The following is an 18559-nucleotide window of genomic DNA, read 5'->3' on the forward strand; positions in this document are numbered from 1 at the left end:
CCTTACTGCCTCTTACTGAGCCTGGGGAGGAGATCATTAAAGGAGGTCATATAAACCTCTCAGCGCACCTGTCCATGAGTCATGGGAGCTATCACACAAGACTGTCCTAATTTAGTAGGGCTGGCAGTTTGGGCCTTGATTCTAGCTCGCCAAGCGTCATATCCTTTTCCTCCTCTCACTGGAACCCAAGATGGAGGTTCCGGAGAAGACGACGTGAGTTGTGTGTGCACACTGATCGCAAAAAAAAAAAAAAAAAAAAAAAAAGTGCAAAACAAAGCTTCAGTCACGCGCCCAAACCCACCAGGCTAGTCTCCATCTCGCGAACCGCCGCAGCCATGGACACGGAACCCTTGGAGCGGACCTTTAGGGTCCAGTGAAAATCGTCCAGCTTGCGCTTGAAGAAGGCGGCCTCGGCGGCGTCGCGGGCCGTGGCGGACAGCAGAGCGGCAAAGACGCCGACGAGGGCAAGGCACTTTGGGGCGGCGAACCACCAGAAGCTCTGCAGGTGCTCGGGGCGCAGCTTCTCGACAAAGGCCGTGGCGTGCTCGAGGCGCGTCTTGGCGGCGTTGCGGCATATGGACCGGATGTGGTCGGCGTGGCGGGGCGTCAGGCTGCGGATCACGCGCCGGTGGATCATGATCTCGGTCGCGTAGTACGAGAGGTGCAGGTAGCCGTTGGCGCAGAGCTTGCGAGCCCGCACGTCGTCCATGCCCAGCTCTGCGGGGAGCGTGCTCGCCCACTCCTTGAGCTTGAGCGCCGTCGGCTTGATCACCTCCAAGAGTGCGAGGACCGCGTCGTCGTCATCGTCATTGCCGGCAGCGTCCTGTTCTCTGCTGCTGCTGCTGCTGCTGCTGCCGACCCGGCGCGGCGCGTACAGGGTCGAGTGGGCCTCGGACATGATCTCGGTGAGGCGCGCCAGGCGCATGAAGAGGTACCGGCCGTTCTCGACCTCTGCGCTGCCCTCGGCGTCGTCCTCGTCGGCAGCCGACTCGGGAAAGTCGCCGAGCTCGAGGGGCGGGGCGCGCCAGTGGCTGGCCGAGATGTGCGACGGCCTCCCGTGGATGAGGGCGCCCCAGCGGTCCTGCATGAGCACCGCCCAGGCCAGACGGCGCCTCACGCCCTTTTCCCAGTCGGGAATGTCCCAGGAGCTGCAGTCGACATGCAGGCCGAGCTCCTCGGACAGTGCGACCATCTGGCTGGTCAGGACCCACGAGTCGCCGCCCGAGCGCTGCAGCAGGAGCAGGCCAGCCTGGACGGCCGAGAGCTTGGGGCGGCCCATGGCGGCGGTCAGGGCCTGGGTGGCGGTGGCGACGAGCCGGTCGACGGGCGGCTTGTCTAGCGCCGCGAGGGCCGGGTCGTATTCCCACCAGTCGGTGGCGAGCGCGTACACGGCGGCCAGGAGCGGAGGGGAGAACTCCCGGTAGCTCCGCCGGTACTTTTCCAGCCAGACGCCCTTGTGCAGGATCGGGTAGCTGGGGTGGACGATGCGGAAGTAGAGGCTGACCAGGGCGGGGCCGCTCGGGCGGACCAGGGCCTCGATGGCGTCGAGCACGCTCTCCTCCCCGTCGGGGAGCTGATCCGGGCTCGAAATGAAGACGGTGGAGGGGTCCATGCGGCGGTATCGGATGCTCTGCTGCTTCCCAGGGGCGAATGACGCCGAGTCGTCGCGCCCGAGCAGCCGCGGTTCCTGCAGCGAGCTGGGCCCTATGTAGACCGAATGGGTGGTCTTGTGCAGGCCCAAGGTCCTATTGAGCAGCGACGCAGGTGATTCAGGGGCGGGTGGTGAAGCCGCCGCCGTCGACGTAGTGGTCGTGCGGGCTCTGTAATTCATCACGGCGGTATACTCGCTCGTCGAATCACCGTCTCTCTCATCCATTGCTGCTGCTGTCCCGTCCAATTCCGATGCTACAGCAAACAAAGCCGTGCTGGGCCCGGGGGCAGGCGGCGCAGCGTCGACATGGCGCCTCGGCCGTTTGCGCCTCTGCGGCTGCTCGACAAAGGTACACGGCTGCTGGTGGAAAGCGCACAGGAAGCATTTCTCGTTACCGGGCTCCCTGACGCACCGCAGCTTCCGCCTGCGGCAGATGTCGCAGGGTCGATCAGAGGCGCTCGAGGTCGTCGCCGTCTTGCGGCGTTTCGCCGGTCGGTTCTGGGAAGGGTCGTCGTCGGTCGCGGCGGCGGAGGGGTGGGGTTCGCGTGGGTGTTGCGAGTCTCTGGCGATGGCGTCGAGGGGACGAGTGCTGCTCTCTATTGTGGTGCTCATCATGATGGAGACATGTTGTGGGAAGGGGCAGATGACAACCAGTTCGATCGGCCGCGCGGCCGAGGAACCAGTGGCATGTACTAGTTTTTATTTTTTAAGCCGTTGTGCGAATTGAGTATCGTCTGAAGTGGGAAGAGAAAATGTGATTAGCTGCAAGCCAAGACGACCGAGATACCGTGGGAATGGTTCTGGGAATTTTGGTAAAGTTAGGTTAAGGGCAAAATAAAGTAAGTGACATGGAAGCTAAAGGTAGCTGAGTGAGTGAGTGAGTGAGTACCTTTGTGCAAGATAAAGTGAAAGTGGGGGTAAAATACAAAAATGGTTAGGCAGCTGAAGAGCATGTTTGCTACGTTTTGATTGGGTTTAACCCAACAATCCCATGAATTAAGTTTGTCTCATATGGGATTCTCATTGATTTCCATCTCTCTAGTTCAAGATAAAACTTGGGTTGCATGGGGATAATTATGGTTTTAGCTTTATCGCTTAACAAATCTGTTTGTTCAATTGAAAAAAAATCATCCATCATGTAAAAATTCCACTTCAATGTCCGCCTGGCCGCTTCATCGTCCATGGGAATACCCCATATCTACCTCCCTCCAGGTAGACAAAGATCAACAAATCCAGCCAACCCCCCCCAGTCCTATGGCACTGGAGCAATGACAACCAAGTCATCACCAGCATTAACGATGCTGCCCGCCGCTACACATACCCTTGTGCACTTCCCCCGCACTGGCGAGCATATTTTGAGCTCCATCTTGTTCGCCTCGATCCACGCCTAAAGATTGAATATTAGTCTGGCTCCCTTTGACCATTTCATATCGGTTAACAGGTTTAGCAACTCACCACGTCATCTCCCACATTCACCTCTTGTCCTTCTTTGACGTGAATACGAAAACACCTTCCTGGGATGTTGGCCTTGACCCCCTCTCCCGAAGAATCATCAAGCACCGCTTGTCCCGGGCCAGATGCGACATGGTCTGTGGCATCCTCAAAGGGCCTGAGGAGTTCGTTGTAAAAGGCCGCGCTCCGCACAGCCTGGACACGCTGCTGCACGACCTGCTCGATGTCTTGGGCGTTGTCTTTCAGCCACTTTTCGTAGTCTTGGAGATTCAACGCATCTTCCTCGATGCTTATGAGCTCATGATACTTGCCGGATGCGATGGCGGCGTCCAGTGTTTCCTCGGGAACGGGGTGGGATGAGATGCGGTCCAGCAGCCGGAACATCCAGGCAGGTCCTCCGCTGCTGCTACTACTACCACCTCCATACGTGTCCCAGATTGGAGCTGTCCTCCCCAGGAGCTGGTAACCGCCTGGCGAGTCCGTCGCATAGATGCACATGTACTGACCGCCGATGCCGACCGAGTTTCGGGGCGTAAAGGACCGAGACGGGTTGTACTTGGTGCCGAACAATCGATGCCTAGGGTCCAGCGGCACAGCGCAAGGAGAGCCAAGGTAGACGTCGCCTAGCCCCAGCACCAAAAATTCACCGCTTTCCAGCACCTCCCGGACGGCTCCCACGCCCTCATTGGGGAAGTTGAGCTCGCGCAAGAATTCCACGTTGCTCGGGAGGTACGGCGCCGAGCTGCGGATCGTGGTCATGTAGCGGTCGACAGCCGCCTGGGAGACACTGTCGTCAAAGACAAATGGCAATCGAACACGACGAGACGGGAGCGCGGTCGGGAGGTCTTGTATGAGAGCCGGTACCCGTGACTTGAGCTCGTCCAACGCCTTGTTAACTGTTGCTAGCGTGTGGCACAGGACAAGCAACGTACGGACACCGGGAACCAGCTCTTCGACGTTCGGGATTGGGGATGCTTTATGTTGCCGTACGAGGCTTGCGATTTGGAAGGTTTGTAGTAGATTGAATCCGTCGTGCTGTCCAAACTCAAGCAGTAAAGCCCGGTCACCAAACGGCCGACAGATCACTCCGTCCTCTCCGTCTACAAGAGTGACTGCCTGAGAGGTGAGATGCTCCTGTGTTAAAGTACCAGCCGCCTCAGTTGCTGACCAGTCGGGAAGATCAACAAGTTTTTCAACAGTCTGGTCCAGGATGGCTGCTTGATCGAGCGCCCAGTTCCTATGAACCGGCACGAGCTGAATCTGGTCGCCAGGTCGCATCTGTCCAAACTTCCACATTTCAGCCGTGATCACGGTAGCAAACACTACAAAGCCGCCTAGGCTGGGCCCATCCCCCGTCAGCACCACCGCATCATCTCCCGTAAAGCTGATGCTCCCTATCGCATACGGGCTGTCATGTATGTTTGACGGGTGGAGGCCGGCAGAACCGCCATCTGCACGTGCCCACTGCGGCGTAGGCCCCCTGAGACGGATGCCCGACCGGTTACTGTTGTAGTGGACTGTCCAAGACGCGGTGAACAGCTCCTGGTATCCTTTGGTGATGAAGAAATCCGGACAGCCATGCGGACCGGGGATGACAGCAACCTTCCATTGCGATACCGGGCCAGTAGGGACTGGAAGTCTTGGGAGTGCGACTGGTTCAGACCGCATTGCTTCGCTCACTGGCTGGTGTTCCAGTCGTAACAGGTCCCCGCACTGAAGCGCCCGCCCGTTGTGACCTCCGAGTCTTCCAAGCGTAAACGTTGATCGGCTGCCATAGAAGTCGGGCACCTGAAGACCTCCACCTTGAAAGGCAATGTAAGAACGGCAGCCGGATCTTGGTATGCCTACGGATAGAGATTGGCCTTTTCGGATCTGAATAGCTTTTGTGGAATCGACCATCTGCCCATCAATGGCGACATCGGCCAGAGCCCCAGCCACGGCCACGACCGCATCGCAGTGGAACAATAACTTCGGGCCTTGGATACTACATTCAAGTCCTGCGGCACCCTCCTCGTTGCCCACAAGCTTGTTTGCCATTCGGAGGGAGCAGTTGTCCATCGGACCCGAGGGGGGAATGCCTACGTGCCAGTAACCAGTTCGACCTGGATAATCCTGTACTGTCGTACCTGGACCAGGCTCCAATACTTCGATGGCTCTTGGCTGGTAAGCAAACGTATCCAGAGTTTTGGTGGTGAAATTGCCGGCCCTAAACTCTGGTGATGCAACGATCTGGGCCACGTATTCTACATTGGTCTCGACGCCAGTGATTTTTGTTGACCTCAGAGCCTCAAGAAGCCTGTCAATGGCTGCGCTTCTAGAACAGTCGGTTGCGATGATCTTGGCAATCAGAGGATCATAATAGGACGACAACTGTGTTCCGGAACGAACCCACGTGTCAACACGGGCGTTGTCGGGAAATTGGACGTCCAGCAACTTGCCTGACGACGGATTAAAGCTCTGCAACGGAGATTCGGCATAAATGCGAGCTTCGATCGAGAACTTGTCGTCAGTATCGACAGCTTGAGGTTGGTAGGTGATAGCTTGGCCGCTTGCGACCTGAACCATCGACTCGACGAGGTCCAGGCCCATGACTTCTTCCGTTACCGGATGCTCAACCTGAAGACGCGTGTTCATCTCAAGAAAGAAGAAATCCTCCTTGTCAACATCATAGATGAACTCAACCGTACCAACGTTGCGATAACTGACTGCTGAAGCGAGATCAACAGCAGCCTTCCGCATTCTCTGCCGTACCTCGCGAGGTACAAAGAAGGCTGGACACTCCTCGACGACTTTCTGGTTGCGCCTCTGGAGAGAACAGTCTCTCTCGCCGACGGTAATAACAGCCCCTTTCCCGTCACCCAGGACCTGCACCTCAATGTGGCGCGCTCGCTGGACAAACCGCTCCATAAAAACACCAGCATCGCCGAAATTAGAAGCTGCCAGTCTCTGGACGCTCTCATAGTCCTCTTTGAGCGATACTACATCGTGTGATACGCGCAGTCCAATGCCGCCACCGCCGGCGGTGCTCTTTATCATGACAGGAAAACCGATCCTGCCCGCTTCAGCCATCGCCTGCGCGCTGTCGTTGAGCAGCGCCGTGCCTGGGACTGTAGGAACGCCAGCGGCTTCGGCGATCTCGCGAGCTCGGTGCTTCAACCCCAGATCGCGCATCTGGTCTGGCGTCGGACCGATCCAGACAAGACCTGCTTCCTCGACTTTGGCGGCAAAATCGGCGTTTTCGGCGAGGAAGCCGTACCCTGGGATCACCGCATCTGCGTCCGTCTTCTTGGCGGCGTCCAGTATCTGGTTGTGGGAAAGGTATGTCTCGCTGACAGTGTCACCAACAAGCGGCCAGGCCACGTCGGCGATTTGGACATGCTCGGCTGCTGCATCGAGGGTCGAATAGATGGCGATGGACTTGATGCCCATGGTTCGGAGGGTTTTGATGATGCGGACCGCTATCTCACCTCGGTTGGCTATCAGAATCGACTTGATCGGCCGTAGAGGAACTTCGATATTGCAGTCAAGAGGAGACGTAGGATTTTCTTCCTTGGCTGCCATGTAGTGCCTCCAGCCTCCATAATGGCTAATATCCTCCGCACCGTCCACGCCAGCAGGCTCGCAAATGAAACCACAGACCCAGGAGCCTGACGCAAGCTCAATGGAGCCAAGACCCAGAGGACTTGGTATCGTGGTAAAGAAGCTAGCAAATTGAGCCTTTGGCAGGTTCCAGACCTCGATCTCAATGCAGTGACCAGTTTCGTCTTTGCCGACTCGCCGCAGGCCAGGTTTTCGTATGGCGCCCTCGGCAGCCTCCAGGGAGAATAGATGGTATCGAGGCGCCGTTTTCGTGGCTATTGAGAATACGGCCCCCCTCGACGTTAAATCCTTGTTGAGGGGAAACCCACGCAGGTGTGCTCCAACGACGGCTACAGAGATAGTCTCTGAGGGAATGCTTCTCTCCACAGAGGGGATTTGTGTTTCTACCTCAGGCTCTTGATAAAGGGTATCGGTTGCGCCTAGGCGCCTCTTACCCGTCGAGAGGAACGCCTTGGCCAAGGAGATTAATTTCGGCTCCTCCCAAGTGTTTGAGATGAGCGTGATGCCAAATGGAAGCTCTTGTGCGCAGAAGCCGGCAGGGATAGAAAGGGCCGACCAGTCCATAAAATTTACAAAGTTGGTGTAGGTGCCCAAAAGCGAGTTTTCCCTGACCGGTTCTTGCGCGACATCCCGGAGTAGCGGGAACGTGGGAGCCGTCGGCACGAGGATTGCATCATACTTGGCATAGGCCGCAGCAATCTTCTTGACAAGATATTGACGCCTGTATTGTGCATCGAAGAGGTCGGCTGCGCTGAACCCGTTGGCCTTGAGGATGATGTTGCGGACAGTAGGGTCCAGAGCTGCCGGGTCCTGCTCGATAAGGGATCGAATAGCAGCATACCTCTCGGCCACCCACGGGCCTTCGTAGAGTAGACTTGCAAGCTCAAACAGGTCTGAGAAATCAACTGCCTCCAAGGCAACTCCTGCCTCTCTTACTCTGTCGAGCGCAGCATCATAGGCTAACACTCTGTCAGCGGCCCCGAACCAATTTGGATCTTTGCAAATGGCGAACGTGAGAGATTGTGAGATGGCAAGCTCGACAGGCAGAGATGGCCGTGACCGAGAGTATGAGTCTGAGGGATCATGCCCCTCGGCAACGGCAAGAACTTCCCGAGCATCGTCAACCGTCAAAGCAAATATGGAGACGCAATCTAGTGTTCGGCAAGCAGGCAATACGCCGGTTGTGCTGATGGCGCCCCTGGTTGGTTTCAGACCAATGATGTTGTTCAGACCAGCCGGGACCCTACCGGAGCCGGCGGTGTCTGTACCGAGTGAAAAAGGCACGGTGCCCCGCGCGACGACCACGGCGCTCCCGGAGCTCGACCCGCCACTGACACGTTCAGGGTCAAAGGTGTTGGGCACTGCGCCGTATGGAGATCGAGTGCCCACCAGGCCGGTAGCGAACTGGTCGAGATTGGTCTTGCCAATCAGGATGGCGCCAGCGCCTTTCAGCCGAGAGATGACTGTGGCATCGGCATCCACGGGTCCATTAGAAAAAGCCGGACAAGCGGCGGTAGTGGGAAAGCCAATGGCATCGATGTTGTCCTTGGCGGCGAATGGGACGCCAAATAAGGGGACATCAGCTCCATTGGTCTTGGCTGCTTGGGCAGCCTCCCATTGTTGGCGGACAGACTCTTCGGTCGCTAATGAGATCCAGGCGTTGGATTGTGCCTTGTGTTCATTGTCCAGCAGCAACAGAAGCCGTTCCAAGCCACCGCCAGCTGCGTTGGCATTTTTCCATTCGGGGATGGTCAACGGTAACCGCAGTTCGTCGCCATTGGTGTCATCTGTCTTGATGATTAGCCAGGGTTTTTTTTTCAGCTTTGCGATAGGCTGCAATTTGATTTGGGTCAGAATGTACCTATTCTACCAATCATGACTGGACGTTGATCTGGGCGTTTCTTGGCAATTTTGGTGATAGCTCTCCCATTGAAATTTAATATGTGTGACTATTTAGATGATGAACTCATGGGGTTGAGAAATGGTCTTTTCAATCAAGTAGGCCATCGCCAAATTTATACGCCGCCTCGCTCTCATCAAATGATGACAATGCCATTCCATTGAGTTTCCTTAAGGCCAAGCTGGCTTGGTGAGTATCTATCATGATCTTGATGCATCAACGATAGGTAAGCTAACAAGGGCCGGCGGGCGGTGATGAATTTGAAAACAGCCCGGCAGAATTTTTTTGTGTTCTTTGATTTCAACTGCTGCTAGCCAAGGTTCCTGAAGAAAGCCGGCCGCCTGTGATGGATATAAGCAAACGAGGAATCGATAATCGATTGACCCTAATATCTTGGGACGGATAAGGCATGGTCAGTATTCACAGGAGGCAAGTACCTCATCTGAAGTGCACACAGAAAGTACTACTGGCGTCAAGTACAAGAGCGAATACTGAAGCGTTCATTCCATTAGTATTTACTGATGTCCACAATGTTGGGGTGGCATTACAACGTCACTTCCTTATCGGGCCAGCCCTGATGGCCGCCGGCACTTTTTAATGTAGCACCGGGGAATTTGCTTTATCTTATCATTCAAGTTATGTAACCTAGGTATTTTTTTTATCACTCCTTACAACAGTATAAAGCAAAGTAATTTGTCGTTGTCAGCTTTGGTTTCAATCCGAAGTCGCTTTAACCCATCCAAGCTAGTATCCAACGGTACCCCACACTAACTCCAGTTCCATTCCTGTCCTCCCCGAGAAAGGAGGAAACTAGCTGCCACTTCGTACATATGAAGTATGCGAAGTGGTGTCTTGGTTGGTAAAAATTACTTTGTAAGCGTCGGCAAGTGCCCGTGTTGGTCTCGCAGCACTAGATACGACACTCCAGGCGAGGTGAACCACCGGTACCAAATAAGCAACGCAAACTATTTCCTACCGTATAACTACCCCAATAACCCAAGACAGACAGACCTAGGTGTCGATATATAGGTCAAGAGGTGTAGTTAAAAGCTCTCACTCAGCTCCTCGGTGTGGCTGATTCCCACATGCAGTACGGAGTACACATGCAGTTGAACCCCCAACCCAGCTCTCGGCATCTTTCCAGCCCCCCTTCCTAAAGCACGCGACAGCACTCTTCGGCCAAGCGGCAACAACCCCCCGCTTCCCCAAATTCGATCTCTCCGGTTTCATGGGCCTAGATCTACGTCTGTTTTTTCCACTCTTGATTAATTCAGTCCCATAAAAAAAACATTTCCAAACCCCCACAAGTGACCAACCAGAACTATCTTGAACACCTTATCTGAACCTATCATACTAAACTTTCTTGGCTTTTCGCCGTGCGTTCGTTATCATGGCCCCTTGGCGAGGGAGGACTAATCAGGATGCTGTCACTATAGTGGGCATCTCCGTCACAGAGGGCGAAATGCTTGTTTGGTTTTTTTTTCTCTCTCTCTATGCTGTAGCAAGATAGATCGATGGATAGCTATTCGAGAGGTCTTTAATATAGAATGCGCTGCGCCGTCTCGCTTGACGGCCCTCGCAGCACAATGCCACGGCATGTGCAGGTCCAAATAGCTTGGCTGGTCAACACACTCTAACAACACATCTTGAGCTTCAAATAACACAAAACCTCTCGTCATGGCAGGCGGCGGCGGTCCAGCCTCTGGCGCTATCTCCCCGCCTTTGAGTCAGGCCTATGGCTATGGCATTGTTGTTGGTCTTGGGTTCTTGTTTTCCTTTGTGATGATTTTCTTGACTTGGGTTCTAAAGAGGTAAGCCCCTGACTGTTCCCATGACCATCTCATTGTGTTTTGTTTGTATCATTGAAAGGCCGTGTTGTCTAACGCTTCTCGCCGAAAAGATACAACAATGAGTCTCAAACCTCGGAAATGTTCAACACGGCTGGCAGAACTGTCAAGTCCGGCTTGGTTGCTTCGGCAGTCGTCTCTTCATGGACATGGGCCGCTACGTTGCTGCAGTCTTCTGGCGTGGCCTACCGATATGGCGTGTCGGGTCCTTTCTGGGTGGGTTTTGTGGCGACCCATGATCTCGTTTACTATGTTGCTTCTAGGAGAAGACCGCTAACAGGCTTCACTTACACCTACAGTATGCTTCAGGGGCTACGGTTCAGATCATCCTCTTTGCAACACTCGCCATTGAACTAAAGAAGCGAGCTCCCAACGCACATACCGTACTTGAGGTTATTCGTGCCCGATATGGTAAGTGGTAGTTTTTTTCTGGAACATGATTGCATACTAGCAGCCGTAAGATAATATGTCTGCTGACTTCTACAAGGCCGGGTCACTCATTGTGTTTACATATGTTTCTGCCTCTTCACCAACATCCTGGTCACTTTGATGCTTATCGTAGGTGGCTCAGCTGTGATGACATCTCTTACCGGTATGCCTACCGAGGCTGCTTGTTTCTTGATACCCCTCAGTGTAGTCATCTACACCACGTTTGGCGGGTAAGTTGGACGATCCATGCATAACTAGGTACTCTGTCTGAATTTAACACGCTTATTCCTGTTTGCTTTTGTCTTAGAATCAAAGCCACGTTCCTCAGCGACTACATCCACACCGTCATCGTCAATGTTATCATCATCATCTTCGCATTTACTGCTTATTCAACGGGAAGCAGGCTGGGATCCCCCTCGGTGGTGTACGATCGCCTTGTGGCCGCAGCAGCTTCACACCCCGTGGACGGAAATGCCCAAGGGTCTTACCTGACCATGCAGTCAAGAGAAGGGATTGTCTTTTTTGTGATCAACATTGTAGGAAACTTTGGAACCGTGTTCATGGATAATGGTTAGTTATCTCCTCACATGAAGTATTTGCCTCGGGAACAATCTCTGAGCAAAGTGAGCTAACCAAATAAAATAGGATACTATAACAAGGCCATCGCAGCGTCCCCCGTCCACGCCCTTCCGGGTTACATCATCGGCGGTCTGGCTTGGTTTGCAATCCCTTGGCTTTGTGCTACCACAATGGGACTCTCCGCCCTGGCTCTTGAAGGCAGCGAGGCGTTCCCAACCTATCCTGACCGAATGTTGCCTGCCGACGTCACAGCGGGTCTGGTTCTTCCTTATGCTGCAGTTGCGCTCCTGGGGCAGTCGGGCGCCATTTGCACCCTGATCATGATTTTCAGTAAGATAACGCTCCGAAACTTTTGGTTTTTGGTGGAGAGGAACTGACAGATCTCGCCGCAGTGGCCGTGGCCTCGGCTTTCTCGTCCCAGCTGATTTCGGTCTCTTCCATCGTCACATATGACATTTACCAGTGAGTTTTGCCCTGTGGACTGTGGGAAGAGATGCTACGTATTGGTCACTAACCAAATGTCACAGGACATACATGAACCCATCTGCCAAAGGCAAGAACCTTATCGCCGTCTCACACGTTAGTGTCTGCGCTTATGGTCTTATCATGGCTGGTTTCTCGGTTGGCCTTCACCATGCCGGTATTTCCATGGGATGGCTCTATGTCCGTACCCCTTTTTTTTTAATTACTTGCAACTTTTTTTTTTCACCAACTAATCTGTTTCTGTAATAGCTTTGGATGGGTGTCATGATCAGTGCTGCCGTAATCCCAGCAACACTGACGCTATTCTGGAAGCGCCAAAACAAGTACGCCGCCGCGGGGGCTCCCATCCTCGGCCTCATCTGCGCCCTCGTGGCGTGGACCGTCACGTGCGCGCGCGAGTACAACGGTGTTCTCTCCATCGAGAACCTCGGATCCAACAGCCCCATGCTTGCTGGAAACGTGGTCGCCCTACTGAGCCCTATCGTCTTCGTGCCGGTGCTCACTTTCGCCTTTGGCGCCGACGACTACAACTGGGCGTCCATGGCGGCGATCCAACAAGCCGAAGAGGACAAGAGCCCGTCGGGCACCGAGGGCGGCGAGCTTGAGAGCGGCAGCGACCGCCCTGCTGCCGCAGCAGCTACTTCTCCCGGCTTCGCCGTCGTGGCGCCCGAGCAGGACATGGCCAAGCTGCACCGGGCGTCGCGGATCGCAAAGTGGCTCACCTGCCTCATGTCCATCTCGTTCCTGGTCCTCTGGCCCATGCCCATGTACGGGTCGGGCTACGTCTTCTCCAAGCCCTTCTTCACCGGCTGGGTCACGGTCGGCATGATCTGGATCTTTGCCAGCACAGGTGCCGTCGGCGTCTTCCCGCTCTGGGAGGGTCGCTACAGCATCCTGCGCGTGACCAAGGGTATGCTGGGCATGAAGACCAAGGTTGACGGTTCGGACGAACCGATCGAGGGTGTGGTTGCGTACGAGTCAAAGGCCGGGTCGGAGGAGAAGAAGCGGGAGGACTAGGACATGGGTGGCTTTGTTCTTTTGTTATACACTTTGTCACATGTCGTTTGTCCCAAAGGCGGAAGCTGGGCTGAACCCAGCCGGACGCCAGCCCCATCCTGGAATGGTTTTTCAGAGGTTTAGGGCTTAGGTATAGAGGTGGCTTTTTGAGTTGGGGTGAACCTAGATCTACAAAAGAATAGTTGACGAATACATCGGATAACCTACGTCCATGAACGTGTCGTTGGCCTGCTCCCGACACCCGCGAGTCGTGGAGCACCAAGGCCCCGTACGATGACGCCATACGAGTGTTCCCCTATTTGAGTCTGAGAGCCGCAATTCTTCGGCGGTTCTAAAGGGAACATCCATGTTAAAATGATCCTTTTTTTTTCACTCCCGCGGTTGCTTTTTCTACTCCTGAGAAGATTTATATCAGTAGGTAGGTATGTTTTGTTACGAAAAAGGAAGTGCCAGAACACTGCGTGATAGGTACTTGACTTCCTTTTCCCAGTGACCGGGCCACCGTGGCTAAAGATGGAAGTCTACTTTTATCAGCCTCAATTGGAGTTTAGACTTTTTGCATGCTTAAATTTTCTGTGACCAACATGCATAGGCTTACCCCTCCCAAGACACGTATAGAGATTATTGCAACGCCAGGTACTCTCCTGGAACTCAAACCTGACAGCCCACACACCAAAGGTGCTATAGTGGCTCGCGTGTCGAAACTCTGCGCCTGGGTCCCAAAGCCGTCATCTTGCCGATCAGGGCCTTGAAACTCCGAGTTTATCCCAGCCCAGGTGAAAAAGGGGCTGTATTTTTCGTAATAAAGGAAAAACCAATTAAGGTTATCGCTTTTTAGGTTGGCAAATAAGGAAAGCTGTGTGTGTTGGATTATTCGCGACTGGTTTTCGCGCATATCATCTTTAATTACGAGTGCATAGAAAACAAATATATCCAGCCAAACAGGATATTTGGATAAATAGTTTATTTTTAATTTAACCGGGCCTATAACCCGTGCACTCATATAAAAACGCCCACTGCTCATATCAGGGTTGACGCACAACAATATCCATGGAGGAAATGTCGGAAATGCTAAAAGAAAAAAAAAGAAAAAAACATACAACACCGAGGATTCCCCAGTGGTCACCCACCTGAGTACTAGTTCGGCCCTCACTGGTTTGACTAGGGGAGAGCGGACGGGATCCCGTATACTCCAGTGGGTATGGTCGTATGTGATTGGTATATTATTTTTTTGGCAATATATAATCACTTTACAAAAGTGCTATTGAGTTGCTTGCGCTCTGCTTGGCTTCAAGTAACTTGCGGTTCAACTTTGGTACGTACTTAGACAATAAACTGAAATATGTTAATGATTATAGAAGAGTCCATAAGATTTACTCATAATTTATTTCAAAAGCGATGTGGTTCAACTTGTTTATTTCCAACCTTGCTCGTTATCCTGACCCTAGCACTTCACCTCCACTTCATCAACTTTATTACCGGGAGATGGAAAACAGTCTCTTCGGGGAACTACCACCAGCGCTACCATTCAAGCCGGGTACAATCCATGTCGAATTTGAACAGACCATTAATTAAAGGGAGTATGCTTGTAATAACAATACGTTTGGGTTTAGTTTCAAGGAATAGCTGCGGCTGAAATACTCCGATACCCCCCCCCCCCCCCTTCCGCGGGTACTGCCGCTTGCATTGAACTGTGATCAACCCTAGCAAGCCAAGGCGAGGACGCTGGGATACAGGGCCGAACCAGTAACGACCTATGCTTAGAGTAGTGGTGAACTCCATGTACCCCGAGTAATTTTACCGGGTCTAGTCAGTCCATCAGTTATGAATGAATTGGAAAGGTTAAACAATGTGGTTCATGCGTTTTTTTTTTTTTTTGTGAATAGATTTGGGGCGTATACAAAATGCGAGTCGGAATTTTACCGGTGGGCATTGGAAAGATTCTACTTTAAATACAGTTTCTTTCTTTTTTTTTTTTTTTTTGCTTCATCTTGCGGCGTACAACACTCACTACTCTTGATATTCTGCAGGCCTTTCACAATCTGGCCACGTTTAAAACGCCATTTTTTTGCGATTGCACCGTACTGACAAGTCAGATAATAAAAAAAGAAGAAGAAAACTTGGCCCAGCGCTGCTGTGAACTTCAACACCTGGCCATTCTTGTTTCGTTTGTTATGCGCTTGCACGTGGCAGGAAGGCATGCTGTCGTCCCAACTGGAACGGAGCAAGCACGTGTACAAGGTGTCCCCCTATTTTGGGTAGACGGAATATCCAGGGGGAGACTGAAAAAAAAGGATGCATGGGCCAGAAATATACGCAGGTCTGTGACCAGCTCAGGCATACTGGCTTCTGAATTTCTTGGATACCTGCCTAGGGTTATTTCATCCCTTTGCTGTTTTTGTCTGTGCAATTTCCCCCCATTTTCTGCTCTGCCAAAGAGCATGCTCAGTGGTCCTGCGCATCTTGATGTATAGTCGTCCAACCCTTTCCATTGGGAGCACTTATAAAACCAAAAACTCCGTAGCCATGCACACCTAGTCGTTCGCTATAAAATCATACATGACAGTCATACTCATTCTCACATCTTGGAGGTCAACCTCGCAAGTAACAAAACCTCCAGCCGTAAACCAACAAACCGACGGATATCATACAGACAGACTTCTCAGTCCCCCCCATCAGACCGCAGTGCCCTTTTGCTTCCTGGGCTTCTTCTCGATCTTGTCGCGCTGCGGGTCGTAGGGCGCAGCGACGCCGACGAACCTCGGTCCGGGAGCTCCAGCCTGGGAAGACGAGCCGCCCTTGAACTCGTAGACTCCACCGGGGCCCACGACGGCGGGGGCGCCGGGGTTGGGGCGCGCCACCTGCTCGTTGTGCAGCCTGTCGAGCGACTCGCCGACGACGGCGTACTGCGACCAGTTTATCGGCGGGCAGCGCACGACGTTCTGAGGCTTGGGGAGGTTGCGCCACGGCGGCGACGGGTCCTTCCCCCGCTGGTTGGCAGGTTTCGACGACGCCGTCCCTGCTGGCTGCTTGCCCTTTGTGGCGCTGGCGTCGGCCGCCGCTGCTGCATCCTCGTCCGACGAGGAATCGGAATCGTCGTCGTCTTCGCCCAGGGGTGCAAACGGATCAAACAGAGTCGGCGCCTCGGGCGCGGTCGCAACCCTCCCGGCGCGCAGGTCGTCCACAAAGGCGAGGGGTTCCCGCAGCGCGGCGTCCTTGGCGCGCCCCAAAGCGGCGATGTCGGCCTGGGCGCGGGCGCGCTGGATCTGCAGGATGGAGATGGCCGACTTGATGGCGAGGACGTCCGGGTTCGTGTCAAAGTCGAGCGGCCTGGGCGGCGGGGGAGCGTCCAGAGGCGGCTGCGCCTGTGATGACGTCGACGTCCCCGCTTGAAGTGCGGGGCCCGCGTTCTGGTCCGGCTGCGACAGGTGCGTCAGGGCAGGGCGGTTGGCGGCGAAAAATGACACGGCGGACGGGGACGGGACGGCCGTGTAGCGCGTGCTGCTGCCGGTCGCGGTCGGAACGGGGACGGCAGGCGCGATGTCGGGGGGCAGCCGGGTGGAGGGTGATATGGGGCTTGTCGGTGGTGGGGGCGGGGATCGTGGTCGTTCTTGTGGCTGCTGCTGTGGTTGAGTGCTGTTTGGTAGTGGTGGGTTTTGTTGTCGCTGTTGCGATTGCTGTTGGCCCGTCGGGGCGCTAGGTGGCGGTTTTTCTGCCATGTCTTTGACGCCTGGCATTGGTTTGGATGACAATGAGAAAAAAAAAAAAAAAAAAAAAAAAAAAAAAAAGAGAAAAAAAAAAAAGGCTCAAGTTCAGCCGGATACTGGAGAGAGAGTTGTGTTTGAGTTTGATGTGCAAAGTGACTCAAACGAATTGCACAGCGGTTTGTCGTGATCGCCAACCGGGATTGTGCAGAAGGCAAGGATAGAGGCCTGTCCTGCCAAGTGGCGAAATTATGGGGCGGCCGGAGCGCACTACCGATGTTGAGTTGATTTGTCTGATTTATAATTGCCCGCGATTGGTCCCAAGTTTCTTTCTCACCATTAGGCCAGCATCAGACCGAATGAATCCCAATTGTACCCATTTACCGGTCGGTACAAAACGAAGGTAACCTAACTAAAAAGGCATTTAAACTTGAAGCATTCCCTTTCCATTTCAAATACTACGCCACCCTCCAGCTGTCTCCCTATCATCATGGGTAAAAGTGTCCACAATCAACATCAAGCTCGCCAGCTTCATGCCACGATCCGTCCAATCGCAGCTGCCCAATCCAGCACCGTAAATACGGCATCCAGGACGGTGATACGGTCCAGCCCTTTCCCTATGATCCACCTGTCGCTCCGGCGCGACAGGGTAAAATTCAGAAACGCCTGTGAGAAGTTCGCAAGACCGAGCACAATCAAGGCCGTGACGTCCTGGGCCACGTCGCCGCCATCCCTGCCACCCAGGATCCGCGATGGTCGGGCCAGGGCGTAGATGCGGAGAAGAGCCAGCACGGCCAGGGAAGAGTTCATGGCCCCGAGGTAGGCCATGATGTCGTGGTGCCAGGAATCACCCTCGGGCGTCAGCCGGATCGACGCCTCGGCCGAGCCCTTGCGCCTTGAGATCTTGCGCATCATGAATTTTTGCCGGAAGCCAAAGTGTATAAAGGCGCTGGTGGCAAATGTTTGTCAACGAGTCTGCTACCCATCCTGCTGTTTCCAGAAGCCATCTTCTGTGCGAGGGTTTTGGTACCTTGTGAACCAAAGCTTTGGTGGCGTTGTGAGTTTTTGTCAGTTTTCATCAAAGCCTCTAAAGCAGTTGGTTTTGACTCACAGCATTTCCAGCGTACAAGGCTTGAGTCAGGCCCGGGCTTGTAAGTGAAAACGACATCTTGACTTGAGGTTAAAAGTTTTCCTGTTCCCGTCGGTTCAAGAGTTTGCTTGGCTGGTGGTTATTCTGCTTGAACTGGTCGAGTACACATGCCTAATAAGTATTGGGAGTAAGCCGAGGTTGTTCCCCACCCTAACATACACTTGGCCCCAAAGGACTACTTGGTCTAAGTCAGACTTCGGGTGCCGGCTCAACTTGGCAACCCGTGTCACTATCAAAATTAAGCTAATTTTAGGTCTGGTCTAATCCCTGTTTCAGTCGAGTTTGTTTGCGCTACATTCATAAAGCTATGGATAAAGGACAACATAAAAGAAATTGATTCGAACCTCTACGCTGCCCACAGCAGCATGATCAGTTCGGCGTAGGTTATCTGTAGTTCACATTCCTGAGGAAAGGAGTGTTTTTTATGCTTCATCTCACTTCTAACTAGTAGACAGATCTGCTATCGCAAGCCAGGCGGAGATAGTTGTTCATCCACATGATAATTCTAATTTTCGAGATCTATATGCTAGAAACGAATGGACGTTGCCTGCTAACTCGCTTGATCCAAGAACCTGAAGAGAAAGACAAAAGCAAACAAGGAAAAAAACAGATGACGAGAGCAAAAACGAATGACGAAAGCCAAAAAAATAGCCCAGATACAGGCAAAAACCATGTACTTTTCGCGTGTCAACCACCTTTCACAAAACCCCAGTAGTAGCTTCCTCCTCCCCACAATTTCAATGGCAA

General features: G+C 53.5%; 5 protein-coding genes across 5 annotated transcripts; 1 reads left to right on the plus strand and 4 right to left on the minus strand.

Moving 5' to 3' along the window:
• Positions 1–283: 283 nt before the first annotated feature.
• PgNI_04930 (uncharacterized protein) lies at positions 284–2266 on the minus strand (the record flags this gene model as incomplete). The annotated part of the gene is made up of 1 exon (XM_031124971.1): positions 284–2266. The coding sequence occupies one exon, from the start codon at positions 2264–2266 to the stop codon at positions 284–286; it is 1983 nt and encodes a 660-aa protein (XP_030983619.1).
• A 453-nt stretch (positions 2267–2719) lies between these two features.
• On the minus strand, positions 2720–8610 carry PgNI_04931 (uncharacterized protein). Its single transcript, XM_031124972.1, has 3 exons — positions 8565–8610; positions 3107–8490; positions 2720–3038 (listed from the first exon to the last, which is right to left on the minus strand). The coding sequence occupies exons 1-3, from the start codon at positions 8578–8580 to the stop codon at positions 2904–2906; spliced, it is 5535 nt and encodes a 1844-aa protein (XP_030983618.1). The 5' UTR covers positions 8581–8610; the 3' UTR covers positions 2720–2903.
• A 1494-nt stretch (positions 8611–10104) lies between these two features.
• On the plus strand, positions 10105–13114 carry PgNI_04932 (uncharacterized protein). Its single transcript, XM_031124973.1, has 9 exons — positions 10105–10414; positions 10504–10666; positions 10750–10861; positions 10938–11109; positions 11187–11449; positions 11525–11788; positions 11851–11920; positions 11986–12121; positions 12191–13114. The coding sequence occupies exons 1-9, from the start codon at positions 10281–10283 to the stop codon at positions 12956–12958; spliced, it is 2082 nt and encodes a 693-aa protein (XP_030983617.1). The 5' UTR covers positions 10105–10280; the 3' UTR covers positions 12959–13114.
• Positions 13115–15633: 2519 nt separating this feature from the next.
• PgNI_04933 (uncharacterized protein) lies at positions 15634–16695 on the minus strand (the record flags this gene model as incomplete). The annotated part of the gene is made up of 1 exon (XM_031124974.1): positions 15634–16695. The coding sequence occupies one exon, from the start codon at positions 16693–16695 to the stop codon at positions 15634–15636; it is 1062 nt and encodes a 353-aa protein (XP_030983616.1).
• A 498-nt stretch (positions 16696–17193) lies between these two features.
• PgNI_04934 (uncharacterized protein) lies at positions 17194–17960 on the minus strand (the record flags this gene model as incomplete). The annotated part of the gene is made up of 3 exons (XM_031124975.1): positions 17774–17960; positions 17693–17706; positions 17194–17611 (listed from the first exon to the last, which is right to left on the minus strand). The coding sequence occupies exons 1-3, from the start codon at positions 17828–17830 to the stop codon at positions 17194–17196; spliced, it is 489 nt and encodes a 162-aa protein (XP_030983622.1). The 5' UTR covers positions 17831–17960.
• Between the last annotated feature and the right edge of the window lie 599 nt (positions 17961–18559).

The sequence above is a fragment of the Pyricularia grisea genome (assembly GCF_004355905.1).
Source record: "Pyricularia grisea strain NI907 chromosome Unknown Pyricularia_grisea_NI907_Scaffold_2, whole genome shotgun sequence".
Classification (NCBI taxonomy): domain Eukaryota; kingdom Fungi; phylum Ascomycota; class Sordariomycetes; order Magnaporthales; family Pyriculariaceae; genus Pyricularia; species Pyricularia grisea.